The sequence below is a fragment of the Pleuronectes platessa genome, chromosome 5, assembly GCF_947347685.1.
Source record: "Pleuronectes platessa chromosome 5, fPlePla1.1, whole genome shotgun sequence".
In the NCBI taxonomy this organism is placed as follows: Eukaryota; Metazoa; Chordata; class Actinopteri; order Pleuronectiformes; family Pleuronectidae; genus Pleuronectes; species Pleuronectes platessa.
The window spans coordinates 3,358,006-3,377,116 of NC_070630.1; the positions used below are offsets into that span (position 1 = coordinate 3,358,006).

A 19,111-nucleotide genomic window follows, 5' to 3' on the forward strand; every position below is an offset into this window, starting at 1 on the left:
ATACACAGCCAAGCCACGCCCAGTGGGAGGATGTACTCAGACAGGTTTATTTAATCATTATGACAGGAAAAAATCTTTACAAATCATTTAAGATCAATCTGTCTATTCACATAATCATCACGAGGATACATGAGCACAGTTTTCGGATCAGTAAAGCTCCTTTTTTTTCTTCACTGTATTGCATCTCGGTGCAGGCTGTCAAATAGAATTTGTACAGCCTGGTTGGATAAGACAGAAAAACAAAACACTTATCAGTCAATGACAAAAACAAACTTGAAATATCTCCCATACGGTGGCAAACGCTCTTTAGTTTTCTCATTAAGACCAAACCAGGCAAATGTTTACAAAGGTTTATTTGCACCTTCTTTTGTGGAATTAAAGTACTTTAAGTGGAAGTTACAAAGACAATTAGCAATTTATCGATAACGCTGATAATATTATTATCTCTTTTTCAGCAAATGTAGCTGTTCGCGTCCTGAGAACTTGGCGGTATAAGGCAGAGGAGGTATTTGCCACGGAATTAAAAGGAACTCCTGGCCTCTCTGCTGGGAGAGGCGCCCTGCAGCTGAGATGAAGTGCAGTTTCAATTAGAGACGCCCTGATATGACCCATGTTCCACTCGAGTGCTCCAAAGGACCAAAAACCAATTTGACCGCTTCTGTCCAAACGGGCGTTTTGGTCAGTTTCCTTGGATTCTAAAGCACATTCTGAAAAATATATATCTCACAGGTCGAAGTGTTAATAAGTTGGCATCCTCTCATTCATCTATACATTAATGAAAATAAAATGAACTCTTTATTTTGTAAATGTGCTGGTATGAGTATTTGGTATTGCAGCCCAATTATGAAACTTTTTAAATAAAACTGGGCCAATACACGTATCATAATGATAAACTAACACACCGTGTGCTGCGCGCACTCAAGTAAATAGTGTTCATAACTTTAAAGATCAAACATTTTGGAGCATCGAGGTGAGCAGATTAAAAAGGCAAGAGAAAATACTGCAGATGGTACGAAGGAAAACAGTATTTGCGAAGAAGTATAAGGTCTAATGTTCAAGATTTTTTTAAGATATGCTTCTAGAAAGGAAGTAACGGGCTCGAGGCAAAAACGAAGGATGCAAGCTTGTTGTTGACAGCTTGAGGAGAGGAGGGGGGGGGGGGGAGTCAGCGAAGGTCGCTCTCGTCGTCTTGTATGGTTTTCTTGATGCGGAGAAGCATGGTGGTGAGCCACTGGTCCAACCGGGAGATGGTGTCGTATTCCTTCACCTGAGACACGGAAAGTTTACATCGTCAGTTTGATTCCAACGGTTAGAAAAACACCACAATAAAGAGAAATGTGCATTAGGTTACATGGGGAGGTTTTCATCACACAATAGAGAAAGTACCCGCTTGTCAACTGACATTATGATTCTGAGACTAAAGTCACCAATTCATTACTTTTGCTTGTGTCATTACACATAACCCCAAAGCATGTAGATCCCGTAACACTCAACTAAACCTGGATTTTAAAAACTAATTGCTGCAGAAACTAAAGGAAAGCTTGATCCTAAACCTCGGCTACATGTCTTTATTTTGCTGAAAGAAAACCGTCCACTCACCGAATCAGTATAGGCCTCCACATTCTGTTCTTCAAAGGCATCAAGCAGTTTCTGGTGAGAGAAAAACAGGTCTATTTTTGATGCTGTACATCAGAGATCATAGAAAACACAAAATGCTGACGGTCTAAGGAAACCTGGCAGTGAAATAGGTTTAAGGTGATCAGATAGTAATCAGATAGAGCTCGACTTCATGGAAGTGGGAGATCTGCTCGGAACTAAACAAGCCCCGGAGGTTTAGAGAGACACAAAGTGAACTCATGTGGGAATGACACCGTGTCGTAAATCCACATGCAACAACAACATGAGTGGAAAAAGTAATCTTGGCAGCTAACAGCCACTAGACAGTAGGCACACAAAGCACTGGTGTTATTAGTGACACATGTGGATGGAGTGATGATGAGACCAATTGAAAAGCAAACAAACAGATGATGCAGCGTCACAGACGTCTGCCATCTTCTTTCATTCTTTTCCATCTATCAATGTTTGTTCTTTTTCATTAAAGGATGATATAACACGAGCTGCACAGAGCAACTCCATCTAATTCAATGTGGACACAATAATTCCAGGTAATCAAACTAAAACTATTCTTACTGCATCAGAAGTGTTGTGTGCTCCACTAAACTGACTTGTGTATCTGATGTCAGGGCGACTGAGGAGCATCTCGTTTTTAGATTTTAAATACCCACCTTCACCAGTTTGTATTCTCTGGAGTCTGAAAAGGCCGGGAACATTTCTTCATACTTCTGCATAGCGAGCTGAGAAACAAAAGAATGAATATTAGAGCAGAGGCTTGTGCTACAGTTGCTGTGTGTGTGTGTGTGTGTGTGTGTGTGTGTGTGTGTGTGTGTGTGTGTGTGTGTGTGTGTGTGTGTGTGTGTGTGTGTGTGTGTGTGTGTGTGTGTGTGTGTGTATCACTTCTGTGCTACAACTTACTTTTGCATTGAGCATGTCTACACAGAAGTGACAGAGCGCTGCCTTGAAGAAGTGATCCTTGGCACTGTATTTCAGGAGCGTACTGTCCATCGCGTGGGTTCCCACCTTAAAATCACAGATGACAGTTCAGGGTTTGTTTTGTTATTACCGCCCCTGGTGCCTCGGATGTCCCGGTGAAACAGAGGCCACATGGTCTCACCTGCTCGTAGATCTCAATCGCTTTCGGGTACTGCTCCAGCTGAGCTGCGTAGGTTGCTACTTTCAGAAGGCACTTGTTTGCAGAACTAAACAAATAAAAAACAGACACTTCTGAGTTCATACAAATGCACGGGAAGGATATGATTATTAAAAAAAAGATGTATTGGGACAAATTCTAAAAATATAAAATACCCGAAGAGAAACGCAAAGAGGAAATGTTACTCGTTTAAAATAATCACCTGGTGGATTCTTCCCCTTTGTAATAATCGGCTGCCTGTTCATAATGAGCAATGGCCTGGAATGGACAGAAGTAGATAATAGAGCGTTACCATGATTTTATATGACAGTTTAAAACAGAGGAAATAAACTGTTCTAGATTTAATACATTAAATGACATCATCTGACCTTGTCTATGTCCACCAGCTCCGTCTCGTATATTTCAGCAATGGAGATGTGGTGTTTGGCTGCGATGGTGAAACGGCCCTGAAAGCAGAAAAAGAAACACATGAGAAGAGATCAGCAGAAAGAATTATATGTCACATAAGTAAATACGATGCTAAACATAAAAAAAGTCAAATTAAAAATCATAAAAGACTCACCATATCTGTGTATATCTCAATAGCTCGGTTAAGGCAGTTTATGGCCTCTGTTGAGAAAAATAACAATTGAATACAAAGATACTTGACTGTTGTTATTCAGTGAATTAAGTCAATGAGAGAACTGAATGTAAAAGTGAGGTTAAATTTCAAGATAAACAAAATTAGAAGAAACTAGTTGTGGAGGTTTGAGGTTCAGGGTGTTGACATTGGTCCTAAACGATGGGGACCATGGACTTGATGTCATTATATATTTGGGACTTAATTTTGTCCACATTCTCATTTGCTCCTAAATAATTATCTAAAAGCTCTTCATTTAAACCGCCTTGACGATATTATCTGACCTTGCTTTTATGTACATGTTTGACTGGAGCTGGTGAAGCAGCTTGTAAAAGGAGCATTTCACGTGAAACCTCAACAGTTACGTAACGTGCAGCTGGAGATGAGTAACGATTACCTTGCGGATCTGCCTTTTTGAAGGCGTTTCCAGCGTCTATGAAGTTGGTCGCTGCGTCGTGTTTGCTCTGCATCTGCAGGTGGAGTTGAGCAGCTTGGGAGAACGCATTTCCTGCAGCTGAGGAGAAAATGTTGCATTTCAGAAGCTGGAGGATCTTTCACGGCCGTAAAGAGAGAAAAGGAAAATCCTCACGCTCACTCATTTAAACTGTAATACTCAACTTACCGCACCAATTTTTGGCCATTTTGAACATGTTGGCTGCCCTCACATACATGTCACAGGCCTCTTCAAGCTTGGAGGAACCCCTGTGAGACAGCACACATGTTCAGTTTAACATGAACTTCATTTCATTTCCTTAGTCACACCCTTAGGTCATACAGATATCAATTATAAAAGTATATTCACTGTTCTCTAGGCCAAAAAGAAGTAGAAGTTCAGAAAGTTGCATCATTTCCATCCCAGTTGAAATCGTGTGCAATGTTATTACACAAAAACTTGACAAGACAATAGTTAATTAAACATAACCTAAAAAATCACAATAGACGAGGACGTTCGAGGGCCTTCAACGTACATTTGATCTGGGATTAGGTTACATATTTAAATTTAGGATTGACTGGTGCACACATGTGTTTTTCAGTCTCACCTTATATCTCCGGTTGAATATTAACAATCTATATTTACTGTTCAGGACATTGATCGGGATCAGAAACAATGATGTTGGCCAATCTTAGTCTGTGACAATGGAATTCATTGAGTTTCTCCAGAGGTTGGCCTAAAACCTTTGAGACAATTTTGAACCAAAAACTGCAACTTGAGACACAGAAACTTTTATTGTGATAATGATTGTATGTTGTGAGGATGGAATATGTATTTATTTTACTACATGCCACTAACTTTGCGGTTTTTCCATCCCACAGTCCCTCTTTCTCTCTTGAGCTGCAGGAATGAGACAACGATTATCCTTATCAATATATGAATTGATGCTACTGTTATCAATAACATCTTTACATCCATGATGATCACTCTTATTGTTTTCATTACAACAACGAGTCTGGCAGAGAGGAAACCTGATGCTGACACAACTGTTCTCTGGTCAGTCCTCTCTTCCGTCCACAGTGAGTCTGGTTCTAGGTTTCTCCCAGTTTCTCTCCACTGGTACCACAGATCTGCTCGATGTGGTCTTGACCTATTGTATCTGGTGGCGCAGGCTTGACTTCAGGGTAGCAGGGTTCATGCAATTCAATAATCTTAAAACCAAATTTCCATGACCAAACATTTTGTGAAATCTCGGTGTATACATGAAAGTGTCAAAATGTTGTAATTAAGCTAACAAAGAAGAATTCCAAAGCATACAGTATACCTTAAATGACACAAATGAATGAGACAATAGTTTGATTGAGGTCTTTGTCTGTTGTAACCCATGGGGGGGGGGGGGGGGGGGGGTGTATTGTAAACAAATGTGCCTGACACGCGACGTGGGGATGACCTTGCCAAACCTGCCCAGGTGGTGGCGCTACAGCTGCGACGCTTTCACGCAAACATTTAGGAGAAACAAACGTTGCCCAATGTTTCCTTTAATGTCTGACACCAGCACGTTAGCTTGAGGGGACTTAGCATTAGCTACGGACACTGACAGTTCCTGTTGTGATCCGACAGAAGATAAACACAACTCAGTGTCCTCGTGTTGGGGACACGGAGTCTTAACACTTTTTAAGTTTGGACACTTTTGCCCTTTCCCCCTTCATCTTCCGCTTCGTTGGCCCCGGGGACTTGACACCGAGCGGCTCAACGTCAGCAGCCGAAACCCGAACCAACTCACCCGAACATCGCTCCGAAGAACGACTGCGACGACCTCATCTTCTTCTCCGCCTCCGCCATCAGGGCCGTGGCCTCCTTCTCTTTCCCGCTGTTGTCCATTTTTTGCTTTGGTTCCTCGCCGCTGTGTCGAGGAAGGAAACGAGGAGAGACCAGTCCAACAAACCGTGCTAACCAGTGCTAATGGCTGCTGGCTGCTGGCGGCGCGTCACAACCCTCACCTCAGTCACGTGACGCGGGGCGGCTGCTGCTGCTGCTGCTGCGTTCAGGTGCTCCGCGGAAAAAGAGCCACCGTGCGCGCTATGGTTGTTGTTGTTGTTGTTGTTGTAAAAAAAATAACAGCCGCCTTAAATTAGGGTACTACCGCCATATGTTAACCACACTACAAGCTACTTTATGACTACAATAAACAACATATTAGCTTAATGTATTGTTAAAAAAAAACATCTAAATTATATCATGTATGTCTTCATCAATCTGTAAGAGGTAAATCTCTGACTAAGCATGAAGGCATCTTATTGTAAACATAATAGTGGGTGCTTGACGCTGATCATCATTCTTTTATCCCTTTATCTGATTTATAAAGCAATTCCAAATGTCACATGTTCAGTAACTTCACAAATATCCCAAATAAATATATGTCTACACACAGTAGTTAATATTATATATTTTTTACAAAATATTGTCTATTATTGCTATTTGTTTTACCTCCCTTAATCTTTGTCTTTATTTCCTTATCCGCTATCTGATTATTAACAACTATCAGAATATTTAGCCTACACCATTTATCTTTGTAAGATTTATTTCGGATTTTTTATTTTTTTATTTACATTTTTGTTCACAAATAACAATAACAGATACAGAAATCATGACTATACAACACAAAGACAGTACTTCAGAGGTGGCAGACAAAATATATACAGGTAAAATAATCAATCAGTCCTTCATAACGGTGCTTCTTTGCTCTCCTTACAGGGTTCATATTTATATATATATATATATCACAGCCCAGACTGTGAACTATATGTACTGTATTAATCAGGGATATAACAAAAAGGTCTGATTAGTCAACCTTGCCTCCAAAATGTCTTACAGTTTATTTATTACAATGTATAAAGCATGGATTTATTGTATCATTATTATTATTAACATTATTTTATTATTATTATTATTATTATGTAATTATCCTTTTTGTTGTTATTAGTATTGGCGGATGTTCAACCTTCACTGACTGTGTTGGTTCTATGAGAAAACCCACAGAAGGGCCACAGATTTCAATCAGGCAAAGCGGAAGTCTGCTGTTTCCTGCCTGTAGTTGGGTCCTGCACAGCAGCCCGTGCGAGGTTGTCCTGGAGACCCCGCGCTGCCTGCTCCTCTATCGTCTCGGGTGAGTTTGTTATAAAACAGCATTTTTCTCTATTATTCCCCAAAACTCCGACAAACCTGCGACATTCCCGCACGGCCGAGCACCCGCGAGCTGCACCGCCGGCGCCATCGAGCCGCCCCGCCGCTGCACGGCCCGGCAAACATGCTCCTTTTCCAGCGAATTCCCAAGCATACCCCCCTCATCCAAGAGTATTCCAACATTAACTCATATTTTGCTTGCAGGGAGAGTCACATAGCTCGCTACGCCACCGCGTCCGCGCTCCCCGGCCAACGACGCTGCCCTGTCCGGGGCTGAAGCCGAGCGCGGCGACGTGCGAAGCGGGTGTTTGCAATGTGTCCGTCGCTGGGTTTGTTTTGAATGTCAAAGGCTCGGAGCTAGCTGCGCGTCTGAATATTGTTGATAGCCGCTCGGGCTTAGCACGGCTAGCTGGCTAGGCTAACGACGTCCAGCCCAGATGCATCAAAATGCTGAGAACGGAGGTAAAAGCAGCTTCTGCAATCTAACGTCAGAGTGAAGTCGTGTCTTCGGTCGGTTGCGTGGCGGTTTGATCGCGTGTATTGAAACGAATCGGTCAGATATGCACGGAAAGCTCGTTGAAAACACCAGCTAGCATGTAGCTAGCCGCTTGCAGCGTCTCCATTCATATCCTGCGCACTGGCTCTTGCTCGGACCCGAGTAATGGCTACGACCCGCTGCCTCTTTCGGGCAGCGGACCAGGGAGACGTCCCCGGCCGGAGCTCGGTAACAGTCTCCGCTCGGTTATTCGGCGGCTTGTGGTGACCGCGTCGCTGGAAGTTTTTTGTTTTACGTTTGCAGAGACTTTGGAGGTAAAAAAAAAAAAAAAATCCAGCGGCGGTCACATCCCCAGTCTGTGAAAACCGCGCGTTTTCAATTTGTTGTGTTATTTCTCATCCGTTGTTTCTCGGAGCGAAGCGAACACTTGTGCTGCTGGAGGGTTTTTCTATTGTTACTGAGGGTTTCTTTAAAAATGTATATAAAACACGACATGTTGCAACCGGCGGTGAAGGTCTGCTCTCGTGTTGGGATGTAAACATGTAAAACTAGCACATTTATTGTAGTTGTTAAAGATCAATCTTTCTTGTTGCTCTCTGTGCTTTGCTTTATTATCATAAAACGCTTTTAACTCAACGTCTGCCAGCAAAATGTGATGTGATTTCATGTTTGGAGCCATTATTCCAAATTTGAATTTGATTGTGAAACTCTAAAAAGAACCATTTAAATAATAAGAATAACTTGAGGTGTTTATTTATGGCCTGGTGGAATTTGTTAGGACAATATTTATATGAAGTCATTATTTTATAAAAAGCAACACGCTAAGATTTGTAAGTTGATAGTTCTGGCTTTCATCCGCAAGTTGTAAGTTATCATGATTATTCAATGATTATTAATAATGAATAACAATATGACGTGACTCAGTGTCAATGTCACAGTAAGGTTGATGAGCGTTTAAAAAAATCTCGCACTCATGGTTATTCATTATCAGATGTTGCTCATCCTGTTAAAGTACATTATATAAATCAGTGCCCAGACATCATGGTACCTCTCAACAATCAAAGAATCACACGGATAATATTATAGATGCGTAGTTGTGTACACACAGGGTTTTAAATATTCTGACCTTTGGCAACAATTTTTTTTTGGTGCGGTGTTTTTATGTGCATTAATAGTGAAGTATGTCACCAAACTATAACACCTTGTTCATCTTTTCATCAGTTGTCATGGATGATGAAGACGGCAGGTGCCTTCTAGATGTAATTTGGTAAGTCACCGTTTGAGAAAGTGCTCTGTTGGTTTGACGTCGTTACTGCTCAGTCGTCTTTGACATGTTGTGAATCACATTGTTTCCCTCCTGCAGTGACCCAGAAGCTCTCAATGACTTTCTTCATGGATCTGAGACCCATGTGAGTACAAGAGATATATTATTTTTCTTAAAGAAGTCACACCTTGTGATTTCTCTTTTCGCCCCCAAAAAATGGATTTGTAATTGATGCGATGAGGAGGCTCGGGTGACTCCGTTCTAGGTCACGTTCAGATTAGGCCTCAGTGAACCCTGAAACCCACCCACCCCCCCACTGCTTTTATTTACTTTTTCCCTTTTAACTGCTTTCTCTGCTTAATTATCGTCTTTGCTTTTAATTGCACTGTTTATGGTTTCAGCCTGCCTTCCCTTTTTATTAGGCTAATCCACAAAAAGAGACATGCTAATACTAACGCTTCCCAACCCTGAATTATTCCTTTCATTTTGCCCCTGCCCTTCCTTCGTCACTTATCTTTTCGCTGTTTCTCAACGGTCTGGGTTCCCCGGACTGTGCTCTGTCCTTTCCTTGCCCTCCTCCTCTGTTTGATTGTCTGTGTATTTCTCTGTCCTTGTGGCTTTTGCCTGCTGGTTTGGGGGCCTTTGGTTTCTGTCTGTCCTATCATGGGTGGGTGTGTCTGTAGTTGGACACTGACGACCTTTTGGATGGTTCGAGTGACCCCTCCAGCTCGTTCTTCTCTACCACTGGGGTGAGTAACGTCCCCCAATCCTCCTCCCTCCGTTTTCTCTCCATCTATGTAGCATGCAACTCCAAATACCCTCCCTTCCCACTAACCATACCTACACTTTACAAGCTTTGATTTTGCTGCGATTTGACAGGAGGTTTTTGTGGGATTTTCATGAGTGCAATTCTGTGTGTAATTCTGTTTTGCTCCTCTGCATCACATCTGTATCTAGCCATCAATATTCTTCCATCACTTGGTTTCACTTCTTTTCTGTGTCCTCTCCTCCTTTCCTTTTAAGGGCCATGTTCCAGAGGTCCAGCCTGCTGTCCAGCTGTCGGCCAGTGAGCCGGCAGGCCTCCCCAGAGTCAGTGTTGACCTGGACTTCCTGGAGGATGAAGACATCTTGGGAGGGTCCCCAGGTGGCGAGGGTGGGAGCAACGGCATTGGGTCGAACCACGAGCCATGTGACATCCTGCAGCAGAGCTTGGCTGAAGCCAACATCACAGAGCAAAGCCTACAGGAGGCAGAGGCTGAGCTGGACCTGGGCTCCTTTGGAATTCCAGGCCTTACACAGGTGGTTCAGACGCTGCCTGATGCCAGCCTCTCTGGGGCTGGAGGCACTGCTGTAGGCATAGGTGTTGGCGTTGGGGGAGCAGCGACAATTTTCCCTGGGTCAGCCCCGAGCGCCACCGCTACTCCCCCCAATGCCACGGCCGACATGCTGGGGTCAGTGCTTGCTCAGCAGGGCCTTCAGCTTCAATCCCAGGTCATGAACAAGGCCATTAGTGTTCAGCCCTTTATGCAGCCTATGGGCCTGGGAAATGTGACACTTCAACCCATTTCAAGTCTCCAAGGTCTTCCCAATGGGAGTCAGTCTGGACATTTGGGTATCGGACAGATTCAGGTTGTGGGTCAGCCCACAGTCATGACTATCAATCAGTCTGGGCAACAAATCTTGGCTAAAGCCATGGGAGGTTACCAGTTGCACCAGTCTGGGCCAGAGATGTCAGGTGCTGGTTCTCAGGCGGGGCTTGGAGGCTCCGGAGGTGGACTTCTGATCCAAGGTAATAAAGCCACTTTGGGATCTCCAGCTTTAAATGGACCAGCTGTTTGTGTCAGCAGCACGAACAGCATCAGTGGCAGTACAATGACGGCTTCTGCTGGGCTTGTGGGCTTTGGCAGCAACACTCTAAGTTCAGGAATTGGACCTCAGACGCATAATCAAGGCCAAATCATGCAGAACGTGATCATCCAACGCACACCAACACCCATTCAACCTAAACCCCCCCATGGGGGAGCCATCCAACCGAAACTGTTCAAACAGCAGTCACAGCCAACAGCCCAAACCCTGCAAAACGATGCCCACAAGGCTTTAGGGCATTCTCAGAATGTAGCCTTCCTGACAGGAAAGCCAGGCTCGAACGTTGTCCTAAGTACTCAAGCCACAACACAGGGCACCCAGTTTCAACAAGCCCTTTTCAAGCAACAAGCAGCACAACAATCTGGCAAGCCCCTCAGCGTACACTTGTTAAACCAATCAGGCAGCATCGTTCTTCCCCATCAGACAGTCCTGCAAGGTCAGAACCACCAGTTTCTCCTGCCACAGCTACAGGCAGGTGGGCAGATCCTGACTCAGCACCCTGGGGGGCACATCATAACTAGCCAGGGTCCTGGTGGGCAGCTCATTGCAAACCAGATATTAACAAACCAGAATATCAACCTGGGTCAGATGTTGGCTTCACAGGGCCACCCTGGTGCCCATATCCTCTCTGGACCCATTCAGCTCCAGTCTGGCCAGATGGGCACATCCACCCTCTTTCAGATGCCTGTCTCATTGGCTCAGACTCAAAACCAGACACAGACCCACACAGTCTCGGGTCATGCCCAAACAGTCATACAGGGCATGCCCATCCAGAATTCCCTGACCATGCTAAGTCAAGTGGAGGGTCTGAGCCCGGCAGTCACCCTTCAGCCTGCCCTGCAACCTCAGCCGGGCGGAGTCCCCAACAGCAGTGGCACAGGAGCAGCAACCATGGGTCAAGGCCAATCTGGAGAGTGTGTTACTGTTCTGGGCAGCTCCGCGGACCAGGCTGCTCATCCCAATCAGCAGCATTTGCAGCAGTCCTCCATTCTCACCATGCAACCTTCTGTGTCCGTGGCTATCACAGTACCCTCCTCTTCTCCGTCCATGTCTGTGTCCACCTCTTCCCCTGTCACAGCAATGGGGCTGGTCCCCCATCAGTCTCAGCACAGTCCAGGAAGGTTACTGCTCACCAACCAGGGCCAAAGCATGATCTTGAGCCAGGAGTCTCTGCAGATGTTCCTGCAACAGGTCAGTGCTCCACTCTTTCTTTTGCGTTTGCTACAGTTGTGTAGAGTTAACATTGTTTCATAAGTCAAATAAATAACATGCACGGAGTGATATCTTGGTCTGACCTCTTTGGTTTACTATTTTACTCCCCCCCCCCCCCCTCCTTCCCTCCAACCCTCTTCCCCCTTCCCTCCTTCATCCTGAAATGGTAAACGTACTCCTATCAGGAGCAGCACCACCAAACAGAGAATGAGTCAACCCCCCCTGTGGGCGTACCAGCGTCCGTAATCGTCAGCAGCAACAGCATCACTGCTCTGGCCCCCGCTGTCAATGACAGCCAGTTAGCTGACTCTTGGGTGGGTCAGAGCCACAGTCCTTCCCCTGGCCCCTCCCACATGACAGCAGTGGTAAAGCAGGTAGAAGTGCCCCTTTATGTTAAGTCCCACCCCTACTTGTTGCCGCTGCTGCTACCACAACGTTAGGGTATCTTACCTTTACCCATCACTGCTCTGTTCCTCTCCTCTGCATTAATTGTTGCTTCCATGCCTCTCACTGTTGCGCTGCAGATCCTAAATGAAAAAAAAATTACTAATTTGCTTGCAGCTTTCTGTGTGTTTCTAACATTGCTTCATTATCTATGTAAAAAAGCATGACCATCATTCCAGTTTTTCTTACATTGTGTCCTAGCCACTGTGCCATTTCAACATTTAACTTTATCAACCTCTATGGAGTCTGAGACTGAACTAAAATTAATTGTTTAACTAATTTGGTTTGTCTATCATTCATTCTATGCATTCTGTAACCGAGTCTAGAAACCATGCTCGTGCTTAATAACAGAGCTGGCAAGGTGTCAAGTGCACCTTGTTTACCTTTTTACTAACAATGATTTAATCCACTCACCTTGCTCAATCAAATTTGATCAACTCACCTCCATCTTCTGCATCACTGACCAATGACTGATAAATCAATCCATACCTCTCAGCCCTGCACTTCTCATTTAGACTGTTGTGTCCTCACAGTGCCACTACTCCTTGTAACCCCTAGTCTGACCAGTGTAACGACCCCAAAGCCAAATTACATGCTACCCTGACCCCGTCCCCCCCAGTCCCCAAAGCCTCTAGATCACTTTCTACTTAACCATCACAAGCCCTGCAGATCTTGACTTCTTGCTTATGTCAACTGTTTTTTTCTTTTTGCCTCGCCAAATGATCATTGCTCTCTTTTTTATGTGTAATCCTCCTCAAACACTAGAAAATAAATCATTGGGTTTCTACTCCTTTAACTGAAGCAGCTGATCGATTTGAAAGTCTAACATTTTGCTTTTGTATTGTTATTTGTGTTGTTTTACCCTAGTTGTGTTGTTTTGTATTGGGGTTGGGCGATAATTCTAAATTTCCGATTAATTGATTTTCACGAAATATGATTAACTGAAAATTCATTATATGATGTGTTTAAACCAGTATGAAAATTTTTGTGTTACATTATTGAAGAGTGTATCTAATGCAATGCCAAACAGTGGAATACTGTCATTGCATTAAATGTCACAAGTATTTTACATACAACCAAAGACACAATTGGCCTCTTACTGTAATTTTTTACACGTTGTAATTGAGAGTGTTATAGAGACATATCACCCAGCCCCATTTTGTATCTTGCTAATCTAGAGCCAAGCACTAGAATCACATTTCCTCTAAACTGTGTGCATGTAGAACTTTGTGTGTTTAATTTTTGTGCTTAATGTCCCTAAATGTTCCCCTGTCTTTATATTGGTTACATTCTTGGCCCAGATACCTATATCAATATATTGTGATTCTCTTCTTCAGGTACCCTCTAGTGGACATCAGCAGCCCCTGAAGATCCAGAGCATGTCCCCGTCAACAGCCATGACAGCGCCCCCAGTGGCACTCAGCCCTCAGCCCTCCCAGTCTCCCCTCACTCTGAGCCAGCAGATCCAGTCACCGCTCCATCAGCAGCAGTCACGTCCTCCCTCTCAGCCTCAGCCACAGTCTCAAACTCCCTCCCGCTCCTGCACGCCCTCCTCTCAGATCTTTATTCTCCACAACCAGATTACAGAATCTCCCCAAACTGTTTCGCAAGTCCAGCAGCAGCAGCCACAGCTTCAGCAGACACACATTCAAGTTCAGCTTCAGCCGCGGCCAGCCTCTCAGCCGGCCCCCTATCAACAAGATATGCCTCCTAGGTCACAGTCACCTAAGCCTCCTCCGGCACCAACTGCACAGCACCAGTTCACTGCAGCTCCTGTCAGCACTTCTGCCACTGCGGTCCTGAAAGCCCAGGTTCCCATCCCGGGTCTGACAGCAGAGCAGCAGCACCACCTGCAACTAGTGGGAGCGCAGATTCAGACCCTGTCGGGCATCGCCCAGCCGTCACCTCAGCAGAAACAGTTGCTGGATAAGCTGCATCAGGTAAAATTCCTTTAAATTATCACTTGTTATGGAATTTACATGGAATCAGAGGTTTCACTAATAAAGCTTTGATGATTTCACAGTTGAATAATCTCTGCCAACTGCAAGTAACTTTATGTCTTTGATCTGATGCTGCTCGTACTGTAATAGATCTTCATTAATGGAGTCGTGCATTTTTGATGCCAATTAAAATTTGGGTGAAATCTTAGGTTGGTAGTTAGAATAAACGAGTATACTTTTGCATTCTTTAAAATTATTGTAGAACGTCACCTGGAGATAAGATATGCAATTTATCTATCACTGTAAATCAGGAGTTTGTGTAGGCTCCTGTAAACATCATCGGTTCCTCTTCAGTTGCTTATTTAAAATGAAAAGCATGTTCGGATGTGTTTCCAGGTCCAGCAGAACATCCTGCTGCAGGCCGCGCAGCCAGCTCAGCCTCAGCCCCAGCCCCAAGTCACCAGTCAGTTCAGTTCCCAGCAAGATGTGCCTGTCGATAAAGTTGTGATTACATCAACAACCAGCACTGGTACACCTGCTCAACTTCCCTCTGTGCTGCAGCCGACACCAGTGCTCGTCAAAACTCCGGCTACAGGTTGGAGGCAGTTTACTGTTTATGTTAAACCCAAGGATCCTGAATACTCGTTTAAAAATGTCTCTTTAACGATGTTTCCTCTTATTTTAGCAGCAAGTGACTTACAGGTATTCTCAGGAGCCCAAGGGCCAGCTGGAGCAATGGTGAATCAGACTGTCACTCCTGCAAGCCTTACCCAGCCTGCACAGGTAGGTTAAACTACAAAGTTCCTCCAAGGACTCCCCCCTGGTCCTTATCATATATTTGTTATGTTTTATATTTATATATAATTTAAAAATGATGCCTTTCGCCACAGGTTCAGCCAAAGCCAGGAGTGATCAGCTCAGTTGGAGGGATGAGTCTGGGGAAAGGTGGGATGCAGATACAGGTGATAGGAGGTAGTCTGACTCAAATGCCTGCTCTACAGCCCCTAGCTCCAGCACAACCTCAGGTAAATACGAGTCCGAAGAAAGTGCCTCTGTTTGAGTTCAGTCTGAAGGTTTTAATTCCTGGTTTTCATCTCTTTTCTTTACATCGCAGACAACAACAATGAATATGCCTTTCAGTGCAGAGCCCAGTAAAGAAGCCAGGTTCGTACGTCGGGCAATTTAAATGTTATTTTAACCGTCAAAAGGCCGTTTTCATTGAACAATATTTCTTTACATGCACGTGACTGCAGGATGCTAGAACAGCTGAGGAAACAGCAGGGTTCAGTGCTTCACCCAAACTACAGTGCTCCTTTCCACTCTATTGAGGACACACTGCACAGACTGCTGCCTTACCATCTCTACCAGGGAACTGCCAACTCTTCTGAAGACTATCAAAGAGGTAACAAGCCCCACAGTCTCTAGTGCTGGCAAAATACAGTTATGTGCCCTAAATCAAGACCTTTATGAACTCTTTGGTTCTCTTGTGCACAGTGGACGATGAATTTGAGAAAGTCTCCTCTCAGCTGCTGAAAAGGACCCAGGCCATGCTGGATAAATATCGCCTACTGCTCTTTGCAGAGTCAAAAGTAAGTATTTGAACCAGCATTCAGAACAGAGGCCTTTTCGTGGTCTCCTTTTTCCTGAAATGATTTTGAACCGATTTGTTTTTGGCGTTTAAACCTGAGCAGAGACTGGGCCCCTCGGCAGAGATGGTGATGATCGACCGGATGTTCATTCAGGAGGAGAAGGTCGCGTTGAGTCAGGACAGGATTCTGGCTAAGGAGAGACCAGGTGCCCTACCACAGATTGTACAAACGTGATTGTCTTCATCTAAATCACACACTGGTTGTATGTGTATGCTGATGATATTGTTCTTTTTATGTCATTGCAGAGGAGTTTGTAGCAAATGCTCGCTTGTTGGGGAGTGGAGTTTCATCGCAAGAGAAATCCGCTGCTGCTGAGCGCACGTCAGTTACTGGAGGTGTAACGGCTGCTGCTGCCCCCCCTCCAGCACCTCCTGCCCTAGTCCCTTTTTCAAACATCGTCCCAAACCCTGCCCCTGCACCCACCCCAGCTCCAACTCCAGCTCCTGCACCTGCTCCTCCTCCTGCTCCTAGCGCCGCTTCTGTCTCCCCTTTTCCTTCTACCAAACTAGTAATAAAGCACGGTGGAGGTGGAGCCTCTGTGTCGTGGTCCAGCAGCTGTCCACCACATCCGGCTGCACCGAGTAAGGCTGAACCCACCAGCCAGAGCTCCTCCTTCGGTCGTGGGTCGGCAGCATCTTACTCGTCGTCGTCCTTCAACTCTCAAGCAGCAGCCGACGATGACGACGCGGTCCCACAGAGAACCAGCAAACCGCCTATCAAGACCTACGAGGCTCGCAGGAGGATCGGCTTGAAACTGAAGATCAAGCAGGATCAAACCGGGTTCAGCAAGGTGGTCCATAACACTGCCTTAGACCCGGTGCACACACCTCAGCAGAGCAGCCAGTCCATATCACAGCCTCAGCCTCAGTCGGCAGCTGCTGTTCCACATCCAAAGTCCCACCCTGTATCTACCCCCCCTGCTACAGTCATCAGAACTCAGTCCCCCGTATGCACTGCTTCTTCTGAATCATCAGTCCCCATAGCAACCACTCAATGTAACCCGACACTGAGAGGTAGTTTTCCTCCCAACGCAGCCCCATCTTCCTCTACCTCTTCCTCTCATACCTCGTCAACCTCCTCCTCCTCCACTCAAATGAATGGGACTTTAGATCATCACGACAGTGGTGGGGTCAAACACAATCCGGCCTCCACCGCCAATCCCTCGCCAACCACCTGCCGCCTCCCCCTTCGAAAAACCTATCGGGAAAACATTAGTCCCCGTGTCAGACCTGGTGTCCCCGGGGGAGGAGATGAAAGTTTGTCCTACCCCCGACCCACGCCATCGCCCCCCAGGCACGAGGCCTCATCCCCCCCCTCAGAGCGGACAGTGATAGCCAGTGTGAAGGTGGAGAAAAGAGGCCGGGAGCCCTCGCACACTCACATAGAGTCGAGCCACGACAGGGGCCGTTTAGGGAGTGCAATGCAGGGGCTTGATGAAGTGGATGAGGTGTTTAACCGTGGTATGAAAACCACACAGCACCATCATCTTCCACAGCTCCTAGACAAGGAGGGGGCAAAGGAGAGAGTGGAGGAGCACGCAGACCAAGAGACAGATGTAAGTAAATACAAGAGGGCAGGCGGGAAAAATAGACATAGGGTCGGTGGGACGTTCAGAATGGACCAGCATGCCCCTGGGCCACCTTCCCCAGAGTCCTTCACACGAGACTCTATACTTCCTGCCAAACGCTGCAAATCGGACTCCCCTGACATGGATAACGCCAGCTTCTCCAGTGGCAGCCCCCCGGACGACTCTCTGAACGAGCATCTGCAGTGCGCCATCGACAGCATCCTGAACCTGCAGCAGGAGCCCTCGGCCCGTGGGCGCCACATTAAAAGCAACAGCAGGCACCACCAACACCACAGCCAGCGCCCAGGGAGCTCGGCAGCTTCGTCCCACAGACCCTCAGTCCAGCCCCCCTCCTCTGCTTCCTCGTCCCCCTCCTTGGCCCAGCACCCTCAGGTCGGTGGCCGTGGCCACAATGGCAGCCTGGTGCCCCAGACTCAAAGTAGATAACAGCCCCTCAGCCCCAGGCCGGACTGACAAGTGGGAGCTAAGAGACAGATTTGGAGGCAGGTGAAGGGGGTCACTGTGAAAACAGTATCACTGTACTACTCTGCCAAGCTGTGTTGGTTTTGTTTGTCCATTTGAATTGTCCAGACATTTCTCTGTCACTTACAGCCTGAGGCAGACCCATCATGAGTGCGGTCTAAGGTAAAACGGCCTCTGTGAGCTGCAGACTTGACGATGCCTGTCGCTTTGTATGTGTCCTGTCGAGAAACCAGATGAAATGTCCCCGAGGTTAATGTTCTCTGTTCATACATTCCTTTCACGTGGCCTGAGCACCGGTCCACAACGGTTCATCTCCTGATTCAAACAGTTTCCCAATGAGCATCAGGCAACTTGGTTCAACAGTTCAAAGATCAACAACGGTCTTTTTTAAATTGGTTTCCTGCAGATGAGATGTGAAACAATATAACCAGGTTCATGCTGTGATAGGTCAAAATACTCAGTGTCTTCCTTAACCAGCCAAATTGAATGCTCTTATCATGAAGGTAATTTGGCTTCACTGATGCTTAAATGACACTTTTCTCTTTCTTTAAGCATCATCCTACATTATACATGTATTTCATATAAACATCAGGTGAATTTCACAATAAATCTTGTTACGGAAATCATTGGGGAAATTGTGACGCTGTGTTTCCTGTTGACTGCTCGTGGGAACTGTGTCAAGATGTTAATGAACTCGTGAGGAAATTCAGTTTAGTCTCTGCATTTTAATGTCGGACAGTTTTCCAGATTCTTGTTTTTAGATGACGCCTTCACTCACACTTGCCCCCCCCCCCCTCCCTGTTACTCACAGGTTTAGGACTTCATGCATTTTAGTCAGCAGGGGGCAGGCCGGTTTTTAACTGTCGATTTTCTGTGTTCTCAAGTCTGTTTGTTTCATATTTCTGCAACTGTGTCCCTGCCTCCTGTGTGTGTGCGCGTGTGCGTGTGTGTTTGTTTTTTTTAAGCCTGTTGGACAATTCAAACATAAACACAGCACAAGCATTGAAATGGAAAAAAGGAACAATAATATTGTACAAAAAAGGCCGTGAGAGAATTTGAAGTATAGTATTACAGATTAATTTTGTATTGTATTTATTGTGTATATTGACACTTTTTAAAAAGAAATGTACATTTAGTAAAACTGTAAATTAAACCTTGCTTCTTTTATGAATCACTGCAGGTCCCCCT

At 45.5% G+C, this 19,111-nt stretch overlaps 2 protein-coding genes across 8 annotated transcripts; one reads left to right on the plus strand and one right to left on the minus strand.

The window, feature by feature from the left end:
- Positions 1-26: 26 nt before the first annotated feature.
- On the minus strand, positions 27-5,830 carry napab (N-ethylmaleimide-sensitive factor attachment protein, alpha b). The gene is made up of 11 exons (XM_053422425.1): positions 5,603-5,830; positions 4,009-4,088; positions 3,784-3,900; positions 3,330-3,376; positions 3,136-3,213; positions 2,970-3,025; positions 2,732-2,816; positions 2,533-2,637; positions 2,286-2,354; positions 1,600-1,650; positions 27-1,267 (listed from the first exon to the last, which is right to left on the minus strand). The coding sequence occupies exons 1-11, from the start codon at positions 5,698-5,700 to the stop codon at positions 1,166-1,168; spliced, it is 888 nt and encodes a 295-aa protein (XP_053278400.1). The 5' UTR covers positions 5,701-5,830; the 3' UTR covers positions 27-1,165.
- A 1,049-nt stretch (positions 5,831-6,879) lies between these two features.
- bicra (BRD4 interacting chromatin remodeling complex associated protein) lies at positions 6,880-19,097 on the plus strand. 7 transcript variants are annotated; one of them, XM_053422999.1, is made up of 14 exons: positions 6,880-6,985; positions 8,720-8,765; positions 8,862-8,907; positions 9,786-11,819; positions 12,026-12,214; positions 13,622-14,224; positions 14,600-14,819; positions 14,910-15,007; positions 15,115-15,249; positions 15,339-15,388; positions 15,478-15,626; positions 15,719-15,813; positions 15,898-16,018; positions 16,119-19,097. In XM_053422999.1, the coding sequence occupies exons 2-14, from the start codon at positions 8,725-8,727 to the stop codon at positions 17,885-17,887; spliced, it is 5,550 nt and encodes a 1,849-aa protein (XP_053278974.1). In that variant the 5' UTR covers positions 6,880-6,985; positions 8,720-8,724; the 3' UTR covers positions 17,888-19,097. The 7 variants fall into 7 exon arrangements, with proteins under 7 accessions (XP_053278974.1, XP_053278977.1, XP_053278978.1 ...); XM_053423002.1 differs by having other exon boundaries at positions 15,913-16,018; XM_053423003.1 differs by having other exon boundaries at positions 15,916-16,018.
- Positions 19,098-19,111: the final 14 nt, after the last annotated feature.